An 18,382-nucleotide genomic window follows, 5' to 3' on the forward strand; every position below is an offset into this window, starting at 1 on the left:
TCTGTTCATCAGCTGTCAGTCTCCCCCCCAAAACAAAATGGCTTCACGTTGTCTCCACTGCCTCTAGCCAGCTGCAAGTTACGATGCCTTTCCTTCCCTCACACCTCCTTACCGACCATATTTATAAGGTAAGAAATATAATATGGATAATTTACAACACTTGTGAATATATTACTAAGTTATAACTATTGTAAATCTGATAATAAAGTGATATAAAACCCGGGTGATGAGGCGAGTCTGGGATTAATTTTTGTTTACGATTATTAGTTTCATTTTATTGGTGTTAATTTGGTTAGATATATGTTTAGTTATATGTATTTAGTTGTTAGTTATGGTTAATTATGAGTAGAGACAGTTAGTGACAGTTTAGTTTAATTGTAATAACGTATTGTTTTAGATAATTGTCTGTTATTAATTATAATTGTTTTGTGGTAGCTATTTACAAAACGTCATAATCACTACAGGAAAATATTTTGATTATTAATTTGAATTTTACGAGGAAGGTTTTAATCTGTGTGTTTGTTAGGTTAGATTAGGGTTGGTTAGGTTAGAGTAGGTTAGATTAGGTTGTTATTTTGCTCTATTTCCTTTCATACAAATCAATATAGAGTTTCCTTGCATGACAACTACCGATTATTTACCCTTGCTATTTCTGTAATGTTATTTTTTGTGGTATTTTTGGTTTCGTCCGAGAAATTAAGTGGTAAAATTTTAGTTACCATCAACCCTGTGTTTAGATGTCTAGACTATGTGATTTCCGGCAGATATGATGAAAATCGTTCAAAACACCTCAAAACTACCGGAAATTGATAGTTTGGATATGTAACCTAGCCTACCCTACAGTACTCTAACTTAACCTAACCTACCCTACAGTACTCTAACTTACCCTAACCTACCCTACAGTACTCTAACCTAACCTACCCTACAGTACTCTAACTTAACCTACCCTACAGTACTCTAACTTAACCTAACCTACCCTACAGTACTCTAACCTAACCTACCCTACAGTACTCTAACCTAACCTACCCTACAGTACTCTAACTTAACCTAACCTACCCTACAGTACTCTAACCTAACCTACCCTACAGTACTCTAACTTAACCTAACTCTTACCCTACAGCATTTTAACCCAATCCCACCTCTACAGTAATACTCTTAACCCTTAACCTACCCTACAGTATTATAATCTCTAACCTAACCTACCCTTCAGTACTCTAACTTAACCTAACCTACCCTACAGTACTCTAACCTAACCCACCCTACAGTACACTCTAATCCTTAACCTACCCCTACAGTATTATAACCCAACCTAACCCACCACCCTTCAGTGTCTCTAACTTAACCTAACCCACTCTACAGTACTCTAACTTAACCCACCCTACAGTACTCTAACTTAACTTAACCTACCCTACAGTATTATAACTTAACCTAACCTACCCTACAGTACTCTAACCTAACCTACCCTACAGTACTCTAACCTAACCTACCCTACAGTACTCTAACTTAATCTACCCTACAGTATTATAACTTAACCTAACATACCCTTCAGTACTCTAACTTAACCTAACCTACCCTACAGTACTCTAACCTAACCTACCCTACAGTACTCTAACTTAACCTACCCTACAGTACTCTAACTTAACCTACCCTACAGTATTATAACTTAACCTAACCTACCCTACAGTACTCTAACCTAACCTACCCTACAGTACTCTAACTTAACCTACCCTACAGTATTATAACATAACCTAACCTACCCTACCCTTCAGTACTCTAACTTAACCTAACTTAAAAATACAGGTACTAAATTACTAAGAATATTTTGTAAATTTGTACTTTCGACGAACCACAGATCTTGAGTCGAGTACTGTACAGTTATGTGGTTTACCGACGGTTTAGATAATTGTAAGACACTTTTCATTGACGTTAAGTTATAGTACTGTAGGGTAAGGTAGGTGAGGTTAGGGTAGATTAGGTTAGGTTAGGGTAGACTGAAGATATCTTCGTAAACTGCAGTATCGACAACATTATTTATATAGAACATGAAAACTATCTTATTAAATATTATAATACTATTTTGGCAGTTCCTCCTGACCTTTTCATACAGACGAACACTGCCAGCTTGCCACAGAGGGACATCTAATCTAACCTTACCTACTTAATCTAACCTTACCTACTTAATTTAACTTGTCTAACTTAACCAAACAGGGAGGTACTACCGCCTGGGAAGATAGAGGAAGCATAATGTGTTGTGTAATGGTAGACCCTGCTGCCATGTGTGACCAAGTTGATGATCTGACTTTCTGCCTCATTTACACACAGGGTCTCAATTGTTTCCCTGACAACACAACACAACACAACACAACACAACACAACACAACACAACACAACACAATACAACACAACACAACACAACACAACACAGTACAACACAACACAACACAACATACATATATTGTTTCTCACTCTTGATCTTTTTCATATTTGCATTTCTTTGTTTCTTTATTATTATTATTGTTATTAATATTGTTATTAATATTGTTATTATTATTGTTATTAATATTGTTATTAATATTGTTATTATTATTATTGTTATTAATATTGTTATTAATATTGTTATTATTATTGTTATTAATATTGTTATTATTATTGTTATTAATATTGTTATTATTATTGTTATTAATATTGTTATTATTATTATTATTGTTATTAATATTGTTATTATTAGTATTGTTATTATTATTATTGTTATTAGTATTGTTATTATTATTATTATTGTTGTTAGTATTGTTATTATTATTGTTATTGTTATTATTATTATTAGTTATTAATATTGTTATTATTATTGTTATTAGTATTATTATTATTATTATTATTGTTATTAATATTGTTATTATTATTATTATTGTTATTAGTATTGTTATTATTATTATTATTATTATTATTATTATTATTATTATTAGTGTTATTAATATTGTTATTATTATTATTATTATTATTATTATTATTATTATTATTATTATTATTAAATTTTTGCCCCTCAGTCCCTGATGCAGGTCAGTGACCTGGGGCACAGTTATAACCTACTTAATCTGTCTAACCTAACCTATCTAACCTAACCTACTTAATCTAACTTAATCTATGTAACCTAACCTAACTTAACCAAAGCAAGGATAGGCAAGGTTGATCTTATATGTAGTAAATGATGGTTTAGTGAACATTATGTATGATGATGATGAGGTAAGTGTTGTAGAGTGGACACACACACAGTAAGAGGTGGACTCTTGTAATATGTGAAGAACACTAAACTTTATTACAAGTTTATTCTCTTTTGCCTCTAAATCTGTTTTTTCTTTCAGGAATGAAATGGGACTCGTCACTTTCCCGAGTAAACTGCATTTTAGATGCTGATCTTCAGCCTTAAATGTCTAGCACAGGCAAAATGTCACGTACAACAGGGGCCTCCACGAGCAAGCAGAATGGTGGGGCAACACTCTACCAGTGTGATGTTTGTGGCAAGGACTTTCCTTTTAAAGTTGTACTTGATATGCACAAAAAAGATCACACATTTAAGAATGTTTTCAAGTGTCACATCTGTGGTGTGTCGTACCCCAAGAAGAGTCAGCTGGACATGCACTACAGGAAGCACACGGGGGAGAGACCGTTTAAGTGTGACGAGTGCGACTCTTCGTTCATGAACAGCAGCAACCTGCAGCGTCACAAACGTAAACACGTCTGTAAGCGGCGCTACGACAGCGACGAGTGGGAGGCGGCTTACACCCTGAGTGACAACTTGAGTGCGGAGAAACGCGCCAAAAACACCGCGGAGGAAGACGGCTCGGAGAACCCCTATGCCTGTACTGAATGTGGTGAGACTTTTGCTAAAATGAACACCCTGATGGTTCACAAAAGAAAGCACTCCGGCGACCGGCCCTTTGGCTGCGAGGAGTGCGGGGCCATGTTTGCCGTACGTGCTAGCCTGGACTACCACAAGCTGAAACACTCGGGAGGTGAGTCGTCCTACTGGCACAACGTGTGCGACATATGCGGCGAAGCCTTTACCTCTAAGGACGGTCTTATGCAGCACCAGAGAAAACACACTGGTGCCCGGCCATTTAACTACGACAGGTACTTTGCAGCGTTCTCTAGTTCTGGCGACGGAGCTCCTCTGGACGCCGGCCTGCAAGTGTCTGGACAGCAGATTGGTGCACAGCAGGCAGGTGCACAGCAAACAGCAGTGCAGCAGGTTCCTGGACCAGAGCAGCAGCAACAGCTTCCAACACACCATCAGCAACAACAACTACAACACCATCACCAACTACAACATCTTCCAAACCAGCAGCAGCAGTATCCCCAGCACATACACCACCAACAAGGAGAGCAAGAATCATCAGAACTAACCCTGCAGCTGCATGAGTTACAGCCGTCTCCCCAGCTGCACCAGTTAGGGACCCAGGGCACTCCACATCTGCAGATACCTTCAGCTCTCGGGGGTCAACATGCCTCTCAGGGGTACGTAGCCCAGGTGAGCCAGGAGCAGGTGGTTCCTGGACCTATGGGGCCTCAGGCCTTACCAGTGCAGCAAGCTAATGGTGAAATGGTTAACTTACAGGGCGTCAGTATCAAGGAAGAGCCACGTGAATGACTGACCCTCAAGTTCTTGTGTGAAGGAAGAACCTCGTGAATGACTGACCCTCAAGTTCTTGTGTGAAGGAAGAACCTCGTGAATGACTGACCCTCAAGTTCTTGTGTGAAGGAAGAACCTCGTGAATGACTGACCCTCAAGTTCTTGTGTGAAGGAAGAGCCACGTGAATGACTGACCCTCAAGTTCTTGTGTGAAGGAAGAACCTCGTGAATGACTGACCCTCAAGTTCTTGTGTGAAGGAAGAACCTCTTGAATGACTGACCCTCAAGTTCTTGTGTGAAGGAAGAACCTCGTGAATGACTGACCCTCAAGTTCTTGTGTGAAGGAAGAACCTCGTGAATGACTGATCCCCAAGTTCTTGTGTGAAGGAAGAACCTCTTGAATGACTGATCCTCAAGTTCTTGTGTGAAGGAAGAACCTCGTGAATGACTGACCCTCAAGTTCTTGTGTGAAGGAAGAACCTCGTGAATGACTGACCCTCAAGTTCTTGTGTGAAGGAAGAACCTCGTGAATGACTGACCCTCAAGTTCTTGTGTGAAGGAAGAACCTCGTGAATGACTGATCCCCAAGTTCTTGTGTGAAGGAAGAACCTCGTGAATGACTGACCCTCAAGTTCTTGTGTGAAGGAAGAACCTCGTGAATGACTGACCCTCAAGTTCTTGTGTGAAGGAAGAACCTCGTGAATGACTGACCCTCAAGTTCTTGTGTGAAGGAAGAACCTCGTGAATGACTGACCCTCAAGTTCTTGTGTGAAGGAAGAACCTCGTGAATGACTGTGTCTAGCGGCCTTGCTTCTGTTGGTCTCCTCTGTGTGATATATCTATTTTGTTATATTCATACCAGATGGAAGTTTTTCATTAATAACAAATATATTAATTGAAGGGCTTCATCATTATTTTTAGCTGTGCCTCAACAAGAGGACAAAAGAAATAATGTATCATAGTTATATTTTGGATTACTTAAGCAAATATCTGCTTGATATCACAAGTTCAGGAGCAATAATTTAGTTTTTGATAACATTTATTATTTCAGGCATTAAACTACCGTACAGTTCAGCTTACACATAATATTATAGAGATGCTTTGTCAGTTGTATGGCAGAATCTTGAGATGAGTTTATGGCACTGACAGTTGACTAACTTGTTGTTACTGTGATGGTCATGGTGAAGGAGGACCACTAACACTGTTGTGTCACACTCTGTACAGCTGTTACTTGTGTACTGTACTGTACAGCTGTTACTTGTGTACTGTACTGTACAACTGTTACTTGTGTACTGTACTGTACAGCTGTTACTTGTGTACTGTACTGTACTGTACAGCTGTTACTTGTGTACTGTACTGTACAGCTGTTACTTGTGTACTGTACTGTACAACTGTTACTTGTGTACTGTACTGTACAGCTGTTACTTGTGTACTGTACTGTACTGTACAGCTGTTACTTGTGTACTGTACTGTACTGTACAGCTGTTACTTGTGTACTGTACTGTACAGCTGTTGCCTTGTGTGCTGTGCTGTGCTGTGCAGCTTCATTGCTTGTGTGCTGTACTGTACAACTGTTACTGTACTGTACAACTTGTTACTTGTGTGCTATTTCTGTACCTTTATTACTTGTGTGTACTATACTGTACTGCTAGCTATTACTTATTGTACTATACTATTACAAAACTGTTACTTGTGTACTTATGCTGGCACAGCTGTTACTTGTGTACTGTGCTGTGCAGCTGTTGCTTGTGTGCCTGTGCTGTGCAGCTGTTGCCAATGTGCTGTGCTGTTGGCTGTTACTTATTATGCTGTGCTGTACTGTACAGCTGTTACTAATGTGCTGTGCCTGTACACAACTGTTGCCCCCAGTGTGCTGTGCCTGGCCTGGCCTGTGCACCCAATGTGCTGTGCAGCTGTTACTTGTGTGCTGTGCTGTACAGCTGTTGCTGATGTGCTGTGCTGTACTGTAGCCCAACTGTTACTGTGTGCTGTGCTGTACAGCTGTTGCCCAGTGGCACTGTGCTGTACCAGCTGTTACTATTATTACTGTACTGTGCTGTACAGCTGTGCTGTGTGCTGTACTGTACAACTGTTACTTGTGTACTGTGCTGTACTGTACAGCTGTGCTTGTGTACTGTACTGTACAACTGTTACTTGTGTACTGTACTGTACAGCTGTTACTTGTGTACTGTACTGTACAGCTGTTACTTGTGTACTGTACTGTACAGCTGTTACTTGTGTACTGTACTGTACTGTACAGCTGTTACTTGTGTACTGTACTGTACTGTACAGCTGTTACTTGTGTACTGTACTGTACAGCTGTTACTTGTGTACTGTACAGCACATGGGCTACTGAATTACTGTGCCCACTTTTAAGGAAAACTTCTACTTGTTCCTGAGGACAGTGAAACAATCATCAACATTGTGCCTACATTGTGTTATACTGTAAGCATGAATATGTTAGATCTGGTTAACAATTCACCCTGAAAATTCATCATCATCGTCATCATCATCATCATCATCATCATCATCATCATCATCATCATGTTGGGCTTCACACATTCAGAGAAGGATGGTGTATGTACAGTACTGTGAGGTGAGGCCCTCTGTAATAAACACACCTATAGCCACACTGTCACTTGTCTTCCTTTGGTTCACAGCAACTCTTAACCTTCAACTGTTTCCGGCGCCTTTCCTCACGGTGAAGTCTTAAACACCAACACCTGAGACACTGGCCTCACACCTGAGACACTGGCCTCACACCTGGGACACTGGCCTCACACCTGAGACACTGGCCTCACACCTGAGACACTGGGAGACACACCTGGCAGCTCTCACACCTGGGACACTGGCTCACACCTCACTGGCCTCTCACCTGAGACACTGGCCTCACACCTGGGACACTGGCCTCACACCTGAGACACTGGCCTCTCACCTGAGACACTAGCCTCACACCTGGGACACTGGCCTCACACCCGAGACACTGGCCTGGAGTTACCTACACAGACTGTCCCATAAACACAAGTGTGGACGTTCAGTTTAAGTAAATAATTAAGGCAGCGGTGTCTTAGGAAGGTACTGTAGCAAATGTCTAATTCAATTTACTGTATCTCTCCTCACCCTTTACCTCTTCTTCTCTCCCTCCATCTATTTGTTCCTCCTTCCCACCCTTTCTTGCATCCCTTCCTCTTCTTCCCTCCCTCCTTCTGCTGTAGTGTTTCCATATGTGACCGAGATCAACTAGTAAGTGTGTGTGTGTGTGTGTGTGTGTGTGTGTATTACTACTCAAGAATCAATTAGGTATTATTATTATTATTGATGATTTATTAACCTCCCACACATTGCTCTGCATTAACCTCCCACACATCGCTCTGCATTAACCTCCCTCACATCGCTCTGCATTAACCTCCCATACATCGCTCTGCATTAACCTCCCACACATCGCTCTGCATTAACCTCCCACACATCGCTCTGCATTAACCTCCCTCTGCATTAACCTCCCACACAGGCTTTATGGCTGGGTTAGGTTAGTGTTTATTGGGGCTTATGTCTTAACCCTTTGTCTACAACTGCCTGACTGCTCCCTCCCTCCCACAATGTCTCAGGAAGCAGGCAGGGACATATTTCTGGGCCACCTTATATATGTCCAGATAACCTTCATTTTGTTGTAATAAGTGACTAATATCTTCCCTTCCAACACGACAAACAACACATTCCTTCATATCTTATCTTACAGGTCACAAGTTATCACGATTTAGAAATACTGAACCCGTCGAGAACTTGCTATTACTGTACGTGCATCATCCCAAACCTCGAATGTTTACATACAATACATACTTATATTATTATTTTCATATCCTGTATCATATTTCACAACAAGATGTAGCTGTTTTGAATACCGAGTGAAAGTTCAGCCTGTTCCTCGATAATCTTGGGAGTGGAGGTGTGTATTTGGCTAAAGCGGCAGGACGGTTAGTATAGAACACGGGACAACTGGTAATCCTAATGACAATATATGTGCCAACTTCTCATCCCTAAGGAGACTATAATAATGGCGTCGTGAACGTTGCATCAATTATTCATCCTATTCATCATTTTTTTTTTATTTTACATAGTGGTGTGTAAAGTGATATAACGTGTGTGATGTAGTGTATATATGTATGTTCTAACTTACATTACCTCAGAGTATTGATAAGTAACAGGGATAGTCATGTGTGTAAGGATTTCACCCGGAAGTTCTTGACATTCCAATTTTGTTCCTTTGCTTCCTAGATTTTGTTGATGCTGTATATAATGTTTCTTGATGTTAGAGTTAAGGAAGGATGTAGTGTGAGAGAGAGGAGGTTGTGTGTAAGCCGCCCGATGTAGCAGTGGACACATAGGTCACACGGACATGACTGAGGTGCATGTGTACACACCTGGGGACATTTACATACACGGTGTATGCACAAAGTGAGATTCACACGTACTTTCATGAGGCAATTGCAGATGCTCACACACACACACACACACACACACACACACACACACACACACACACACACGGTTATGGTGGGATACATTTACACAGTCATACATAATACAGTATTTTTATTTTGTAACTTTGGTGCATAACTGGGCATTGTGATATACAGTACAGTATAGAATGTAACAAGAGTACTCTACTGTGATTATAAGACCTCATTCACTGTTGTTTCACTCTACATAATTCTTTGACACTAAATTGACCAAATATTAACATTATTTTAACATTATTTTATTCCATTCATTTAACATTATCTATTGTTTTAATGGGAAATATTGAGACACTCTGAAATGACTCGTGTAAATTCAGACTTTAAGTGACGCTACGCTGATATCTGTACCCTGTGCTGTTCTTATCCTCGATGCTATGGGGGTTAGGCCGTGTTGGGGGAAATCGGTACACGAACACATCTCCGTCGATTGTTTCGGTGTTTTGAACAGCGGTCGTGACATTTACATTATTTTCATATCGCTCGTCAAGGGAACAACAACAACACTATAATATGACTCGGCTTGTTACCTCTACTTGTTCACTGCGGTATAAAGGAATAATTCTCCTTGACTTTAATATCTTATAGTCAAAACAATCACCTGGTGAATTTTTTTTTCATGAAACATTGATAATATTGTTATGTCACTAATATAGATTGTTAACTCGTATAACAGACAGTTGACCCATTAACCACACAGTTTATCGGTTGTTGAGAATGTTTACACTGGCACAGGAAGGGGTGGTCATTGTCCAATCACCACAGCTCGCTCTAGTGGCTTATACACAACCCCCGAAAAGAGTTATATACTTTTTTTTGTACCGAGTGTAAAAGGTCCCCCCCCAACTGACCTTCTTATCACCTGGGCATTTGGGCATACACATAACGATTGATGCCTCTGAGACTGGGGCTTATACCTAATCATGTCGTTTAGGTTAGGTACATTACGGGCTATTAATATTGGGCGATGTTTGACCGGTCTCGGTAAAAAACTGTATTAAGGAAATTTGTGTTTGAATCATTAGAGTTATACTGAGCTGGGTTGTGTCTACCTACCTACCACCTCTTGATATATTTCACACATTATTTTAAGGAATTTTTTTTCTCTCTGCGGTAAAACTATTCAGAATATTTTAATAAACATTCGGTATGTATTTTTTTATTATCTACATTTGGGGTTTTTTAGTTAATTTTATAATTAATAATTGATCAGATGCACGAAAGAATCAGTAATGTTGGAATATTTTTATAAAGACTCTCCACAAAAAATTCTCCAATGTTCCAAAAATCACACATGATTGAAGTATTTGTTGGGAGTAAATATAGTGCATTAAACCTTTGGAATTTCAGACCAGCTAGGGAAGGCCAGACCAAGCTAATGCCTGGGTCTCTTTGGCATCTTGAAAAATACTATGGTACAGAAACATTTAAGATTGACTATTCTAACATTATTTTTTGGCCAATGTACCGGGTGAAGTGTCCAGCTCCATACATACACAGGGACATCATTCACCACCTGTAATTAATACTTTTCTCCAGTTTTTCTCAGGTCGTGTTTTATGAGGAAATTCCATTATATCGAGGGTCTGTTAAATATTAAAACTCCATCTAACGAGGTGAAAATCCATTATATCGAGGGTTTGTTAAATGCAGAGGAGACCATCATATAGCTCTTTCACTGTAGTGCAAAATATAAGTGAAAAAGAACCTCGTGTGAAGTCAACAAGCTACTGACCATAATACTGTATCACACAGCTAGATTTCAGACTTATTCTCAACTTATTAATACAGTTTTTATATCGACTCCAAATTGAAGTCTGAAATTACAAAGGTTTACTGTATTCTGTGATAGCCAGAAACCTTCACTGAAATTTCCCGTCAATGTGTGTAATTTTTTCTACCCGAACATGCCGAGTCTTTTCTTGTGAGGAGGAGAGATCAGAGATGTGCTGGTTATTGAGTAATGATGTTCACTACCAAGATGTATAATGAATTAGTTCCTGATGTAGTGTAAGAGCTACTGTCTGTTGTATGAGGTAATATATATCCTGTACAGTTAATGTGACTTCCATTCCACATCATCATTTCACAAGAGTCACAACTTTGCTTTAAAATGGTCACCTGTGTACAAATTGACCATCTTTTGTGTTTTTTTTATGCTAATTATATACCGTAGTTTATTGTAACACGACTGATTTTGACTTATTAAAAAAGTTACGCAAACTATATTCTTTCTTTCAATCATGGCGAGATACTGTTGCAATATTTACGAGGTCCGGTAACTCGTATCATTTACCGTATATAATATAAATGGCCACGAGTACTACTGTATGTCTCTTGGGATCCATTACAGTCACCACAGAACTTAATGTTATCTATCAATGCTCTGTTTCTACACAGTTTCTTATGTGGAGAAAAGATTCATATGTGTTTTTAGGATCTTAATTTCAGGCAAGAAGTTGAGGTTGCTGTTTAATGAAGGAATATTTTCTTGGAGTTGAGAGTTGAAACCATGCATCTTTAGGAGAAGGGGCGGAGGAACTTACCATACTCGCAATTAAATCATTTAGAAACACGGAAATAATTTAAATACCGTTTTGAGGTGAATTACGCATCATTTATCTCGAGTATACAGTATACGTGTCGGGCTTTTCATAAATAGAGTGTGGTTGTTTTATATTAAGTAATACTGGAGCCACTCCAATCTCTACAGGTTCACTAGCTTGTCAACGTTGTGTACTGTTCCTTAAAGTGTGTGTCAGTCGGGGCATTATATCAACTTGCCCTTATGTATTGTTTAATTTCCCATTTTAAGTAGATTTCCTGCCTTTATATTTTCATTCAAACTTATTCCATAGGAGTTTGACTTATATACCAACCTCATTTATCTGGTGTGGTTCAGATTATTCCTTGTGAAATACTGTAGATACATTTTGGTTGGTATGGACAGCAACCCATACTTTTGTAATGTTTGTTTAATTTATCAGGAAAATTTCACTAATACAGTACTGCTGTAGACAAACTATTACTGACTACAGTACTGCTGTAGACAAACTATTACTGACTACAGTACTGCTGTAGACAAACTATTACTGACTACAGTACTGCTGTAGACAAACTAGTGTAAGCCTTAACAAATTATCCTCCTGGAAGTAAACAGCCAACAGTTATCCTTGGTCAAGTTGTCTTACTGTTTACCTACACTGTCTTGGTACACAGGACACTGTATACTCCCTACCTGCACCATATACCTACACTGTCTTGGTACACAGGACACTGTATACTCCCTACCTGCACCATATACCTACACTGTCTTGGTACACAGGACACTGTATACTCCCTACCTGCACCATATACCTACACTGTCTTGGTACACAGGACACTGTATACTCCCTACCTGCACCATATACCTACACTGTCTTGGTACACAGGACACTGTATACTCCCTACCTGCACCATATACCTACACTGTCTTGGTACACAGGACACTGTATACTCCCTACCTGCACCATATACCTACACTGTCTTGGTACACAGGACACTGTATACTCCCTACCTGCACCATATACCTACACTGTCTTGGTACACAGGACACTGTATACTCCCTACCTGCACCATATACCTACACTGTCTTGGTACACAGGACACTGTATACCTACACTGTCTACACTGCACCATATACCTACTCTGTCTTGGTACACAGGACACTGTATACTCCCTACCTGCACCATATACCTACTCTGTCTTGGTACACAGGACACTGTATACCTGCCCCTACCTGTCACACAGGACACTGTATACTCCCTACCTGCACCATATACCTACACTGTCTTGGTACACAGGACACTATATACTCCCTACCTGCATATACCTACTGTCTTGGTACACAGGACACTGTATACTCCCTACCTGCACCATATACCTACACTGTCTTGGTACACAGGACACTGTATACTCCCTACCTGCACCATATACCTACTCTGTCTTGGTACACAGGACACTGTATACTCCCTACCTGCACCATATACCTACACTGTCTTGGTACACAGGACACTGTATACTCCCTACCTGCACCATATACAGTACATGCTGAACTGTATACCAGCAGTTCATATACATACCCATCCATTTGTAAATCTAGATGACAATTTTACTGAATATACATTATTACAATTACAACAACTACTACTACTACTAAATATATCTACTACTATTACTACTACTACTACTACTACAACTACTACTATTACAACAACAACAACAACTACTACTACTACTACTTTTTTTTTTAAACGTGGCCTCCAGCCTCCCCCAATAGCCACACCTTCGCCACCATTAATTTACCTTAATATTAAATATCCTAATACATAAGAAGCTATCCTATCTGTGTTAAATTAGTTGAGCCGCAGATCTATGCGGCATTCAGTGACTGTAGCCTCGTAGTCGATATCTGCAGCAGTTGTCGGAATTGGGGCAGAAGCTACTACTACTACCACTACTACAACAACAACTACTACTACTACAGAGGTAAATAAGACTTATTTTCATTAGCATATGTTCATCACCTCACCAAAACGACCAATAATGTAATGAATATTAATTAAAATTGATATTTGTCTGAAAACCAATCTTAAATAATGAACTTTTCTCGCTGTTAAACTTGTTCCTTCTGTACGATGGATGTGTGAATGTTGCTCGTTATCTCGGAATGGCGACAGTGTACAGTTCCATTCAGAAGTTTGTGGTACACTGTCAGTGAAAGGTGCAGTCTGTTGTACCCTTCCTGGATGACAGGTCACTATGCCGACCCTCCCACCAACACACAGTGTAGCTGGTAACAGAGCAGTTTGACTCGAATGACTACTCACCAAAAGGAGATGGGAAGGATATTGTTATGAATATCCTGCTGATGAGAGCAGAAATCTATAGTGATAGGAGCATCCATTCCAATATCAGAATACAAAAGGGAAATTGGTCTTGAATGAACACTAAAAAGTAGGTGAACAGAGCTCATATATCAAGAGCAGAATGATCTTCACGGCGAGGCTGGGGGTATTTATACAAGTCTGCCGGAAGTGAGTGGCGCTGTTGATTGGCTGAGGTGAAAGACGGGAACTGGCCAATCACCGCGCAGTCAGAAAGCGAGGCTTGGTCTGAGAAACTCGCCCCGGGGTTGGCTGGTCAGCGACAAAACGGCAGTTGGCAGTTGTAGGGGAGAGTATCCACTACAATACTCCCCCTCCCCTCCGAGTGCTGCAGGAGACTTGTTGTCGGCAGGGTTGTATCTCACATGTGAGACATAATGGGCGGGGGTGTAAACCACTCGGCCGCTAGGGGTGACGACTCCGTCTAGTGACACGAAATCTGTGGGAGAAGGAAAGGGAAAAGGAGGGTTGTAGATAAGGGAAGGTTGAACAGGCGAGGAATGTGGTGCTTCTCTTGCTGCAGGTGCAAAGTCCTCAGGGGCGCCGGTTGGAGTGTCAAGGTCCATAGGGCCGGATGCAGGAGCAGGGTCAGGAGCAGTAAGTACCCGAGGGAGAGAAGAGGGTGGTGACCAGACAGGTGAATGGGGTACAGGCGAGGTTTGCTGGGGGGGAATGTGGTGTTTTTTTGGCATCAGGTGCACAGTCTTTGGAGGTGCTGGGTGGGATGTCTGGGTCCACAGGGCTAGGTGCATGGTCCTCATCAGGAGCTGTAGGTACCTGAGAATGAAAGGAGGGCACACAGAACTGTTGTGGACAAGGTGGTGCTGCAAGTGGCAACTGTGGGCAGACTGGTGCAGGTGTAGTTTGTTGGGGGTAATGCTGGGATGGGGGCCCATGGGGTAAGGTGGCCGGCTTCACTTGATCGATGCTGACGGTGTCGTGTCTGCCATTGCGAATGATCGTCAAGAACTTCGCTGACCTTGCAAAAACCGGGAAGGGTCTGTCATGGGGGCGTTGAAGTGGGTTGCGGTGAGCATCGCACCCAACGAAGACATACTTGGTGTTGAGTAGTGCATGAGGGATGTGTTCAGGGCGATGGGGAGGCTGACATGGGGCAGTAGCTTCGAATGCAGAAACTGCTGGTCGTAGTGTTTGTAGTAGATTGTGATGGGCTGCAGGAGTGAAGTGGTCAAGGTCAGGAGTAAGTGAAAAGTCTCAGGGTAGGCGAAGGGGCTCGCCTAGGGTGAGATCTGCTGGGCTGCAGTCGGTGATATGCAGCAGTGAGACGCCTGAAGTGACGGAGGTTGTAGGAGACTATGCCAGAGTTGTGACTCAAACTGGGCTCCTCGGTCAGTGATGACAGTTGTGGGAGGACCGAAACGGGAGACCCAACCAGACAGGAAGGTGTGGGCGGCTGACTCGGCTGTAGCATTGGGCATGGGAATGGCTTCTGTGGTGAAACGGTCAATGCAGGTGAAGATGTAGGTGTTACTGCAGGATGATGGAAGAGGTTGCTGGGGTCGACGACGAGTGGAAGGTGAGGAAGCCGAAGCTAAGGATGGGTTGAGAGACGATTGCTGCCACGAAGGACCAGCTCAGAGTCTTGGGAAGACCAAAGTCTAAGGCGAGGATGTGTGCGCCATAGGAGGTGATGGGGATACCATTGGCGACAAACAGGTCATATGAGGGTTGCTTCGATGTGTCCTGCAATGAGGGAGGGATGATGCTGACCGATGAACCTGTGTTGACGAGGAATTTCCTGCCGGAGATGCAGTTGAAGATGGCGAGGCGGTGGATGTGAGGCACAAACGGTCTAGGCTGCAGCACATCACACGCCTTACCCTGCTGGCTCACCCTGCACCTAACGCCCGGACCACTCTCACAACAGACGCTTCTTCTACTGTCGTGGGCGCCGTCTTACAACAGGAGATCAACGGAACCCTCATGCCCATTGCCTTATCACAGCGGCTTCAACCACCTCAACTGAAGTACAGCACCTTCCATCGAGAGCTCCTGGCCATATATCTTTCTGTCAAGCATTTCCAGCACTTCCTCAAGGCCCGTCAGTTCGCCATCTTCACTGACCACAAGCCCCTCGTCCACGCCTCGTCAATAGGTTGTGAGCCGATGAGGATTGCTTCCACATGATCTAACCAGTCCTCGACGTTGTGGTTGAAAGTCGGTAGAGAGATCCGTCCGTCCATTCTTGCGGAAGTGTGTCACACGGTCGTGAGATGGTGTCGTCGTGGAGTAGTGGGGTAGCACGTGGTGCGGGTAGGGCGGTTGGCCTAGGCTGGCAGCAGGCAGGACGATCTTCTCAGCTCCGGGAGTAAGGCAGCAGAAAGGAGTGTGGTGTTCACGGCTCCAGGGGTCACCAATTGTAGGTTTACATGAGATGTTTCTCCTCCATCCTGTGTGAGTGCGAATCTCCGGGGGTCACTATTTGTGGGGAACGTGATATTTGGTTCGCACTCAGGATGGGATGGAGAAAGGAAACTCACAATGTGCTCTCTGTATACATATTATATTGGATGTACAATGCAGCTTGGTGGCTGGTGCTGGGAGGAGGCAGCGTGGTTACAAGCGCGAGTAGGGAGAGCTGGTTGGTGAGGGTGCTCAGAGGAGGTGTTGCTTGCTGCGGCTGTAGCTAGAAGAAGAGCAGGTCACGGCCAGGTGAGGTCTTATATAGCGGGGGTAGGCGTGGCTTGATTGTAGACCTCCGCTTTGTTCGGGGGCGCTGGTTACCTGACCTTGCCCACGAGGTGCAGGCTGGTGAATTCGCGGGGGTCAGCTAGTCAGCAACACACGGCGTTTGTAGGGGAGGACTCCACCTACAACACTGCTCCTTGCCAGTTCCACTGTGTGTTTGGGGGTTGGCGTAGTGACCTGTCGTCCAGGAAGGGTACAACAGACTATGCACCTTTCACAGCCAATGTACCACGAATTTCTGAACGGAACTTTACATCAAAATACTAATTAACACACACACAAAATACAGTTCCACCACACAAAGTAATAAAGATCTGTCGAAATATGTGGTGAATATATCCTGCATATGTGTACAGGTTACCACATGCATATTGATGCAGGTGTGCATGAAACTCACATGTGTGTGCTGAGTGCTAAAGATAGTTGGAAACATCCGTGTCAGCTGGGAAAACTGCCAGCCAGGTACATCGACACTGTTAGCTTAGTTCTTTAGTTTTGTGATTTTGGTTGATCAGCTGTTGTAATGATGGGTCAGCTGTTATTGTTATAGTCGATCAGCTGTTATTATTATGGTCTATCAGCTGTTGTTGTAATAGTCGATCAGCTGTTGTTATTATAGTTGATCAGCTGTTATTATTATGGCCTATCAGCTGTTATTGTTATAGTCTATCAGCTGTTATTATTATAGTAGATCAGCTGTTGTAATAATCGATCAACTGTTGTTGTTATAGTCGATGAGCTGTTATTATTATAGTAGATCAGCTGTTGTTATTATGATGTGTCAGCTGTTATGGTTGATCAACTGTTATTGTTATGGTCGATCAGCTGTTGTTATTATGGTCTATCAGCTGTTGTTATAGTCGATCAGCTGTTGTTGTTATAGTCTATCCATTCTTATTGTTATGGTGTATCAGCTGTTGTTGTTATAGTCGATCAGCTGTTGTTGTTATAGTCTATCAGCTGTTGTTATAGTCGATCAGCTGTTGTTGTTATAGTCTATCCATTCTTATTGTTATGGTGTATCAGCTGTTGTTGTTATAGTCGATCAGCTGTTGTTATTATGGTGTATCAGCTGTTGTTATTATGGTCTATCAGCTGTTGTTGTTATAGTCGATCAGCTGTTGTTGTTATAGTCGATCAGCTGTTGTTGTTATAGTCTATCAGCTGTTGTTGTTATAGTCTATCAGCTGTTGTTGTTATAGTCTATCAGCTGTTGTTGTTATAGTCTATCCATTCTTATTGTTATGGTGTATCAGCTGTTGTTGTTATAGTCGATCAGCTGTTGTTATTATGGTGTATCAGCTGTTGTTATTATGGTCTATCAGCTGTTGTTGTTATAGTCGATCAGCTGTTGTTGTTATAGTCGATCAGCTGTTGTTGTTATAGTCTATCAGCTGTTGTTGTTATAGTCTATCAGCTGTTGTTGTAATAGTCGATCAGCTGTTGTTGTTATAGTCTATCCATTCTTATTGTTATGGTGTATCAGCTGTTGTTGTTATAGTCGATCAGCTGTTGTTATTATGGTGTATCAGCTGTTGTTATTATGGTCTATCAGCTGTTGTTGTTATAGTCGATCAGCTGTTGTTGTTATAGTCGATCAGCTGTTG

General features: G+C 41.8%; 1 protein-coding gene and 1 long non-coding RNA gene across 3 annotated transcripts; one reads left to right on the top strand and one right to left on the bottom strand.

The window, feature by feature from the left end:
- Positions 1 to 4,910, top strand: LOC121867692 (zinc finger protein 664-like). Of its 2 annotated transcripts, XM_042367712.1 has the most exons (3): positions 1 to 128; positions 3,360 to 4,670; positions 4,714 to 4,910. In XM_042367712.1, exon 2 carries the CDS (start codon positions 3,425 to 3,427, stop codon positions 4,643 to 4,645), a length of 1,221 nt encoding a protein of 406 aa, XP_042223646.1. In that variant the 5' UTR covers positions 1 to 128; positions 3,360 to 3,424; the 3' UTR covers positions 4,646 to 4,670; positions 4,714 to 4,910. The 2 variants fall into 2 exon arrangements, with proteins under 2 accessions (XP_042223646.1, XP_042223645.1); XM_042367711.1 differs by having other exon boundaries at positions 3,360 to 4,910.
- A 7,966-nt stretch (positions 4,911 to 12,876) lies between these two features.
- LOC121867693 lies at positions 12,877 to 13,344 on the bottom strand. Its single transcript, XR_006089219.1, has 3 exons — positions 13,117 to 13,344; positions 12,943 to 12,962; positions 12,877 to 12,909 (listed from the first exon to the last, which is right to left on the bottom strand). It is a non-coding gene; the product is annotated as an uncharacterized LOC121867693 (long non-coding RNA).
- Positions 13,345 to 18,382: the final 5,038 nt, after the last annotated feature.

Source organism: Homarus americanus, unplaced genomic scaffold, assembly GCF_018991925.1.
Source record: "Homarus americanus isolate GMGI-L3 unplaced genomic scaffold, GMGI_Hamer_2.0 scaffold46583, whole genome shotgun sequence".
NCBI lineage: Eukaryota > Metazoa > Arthropoda > Malacostraca > Decapoda > Nephropidae > Homarus > Homarus americanus.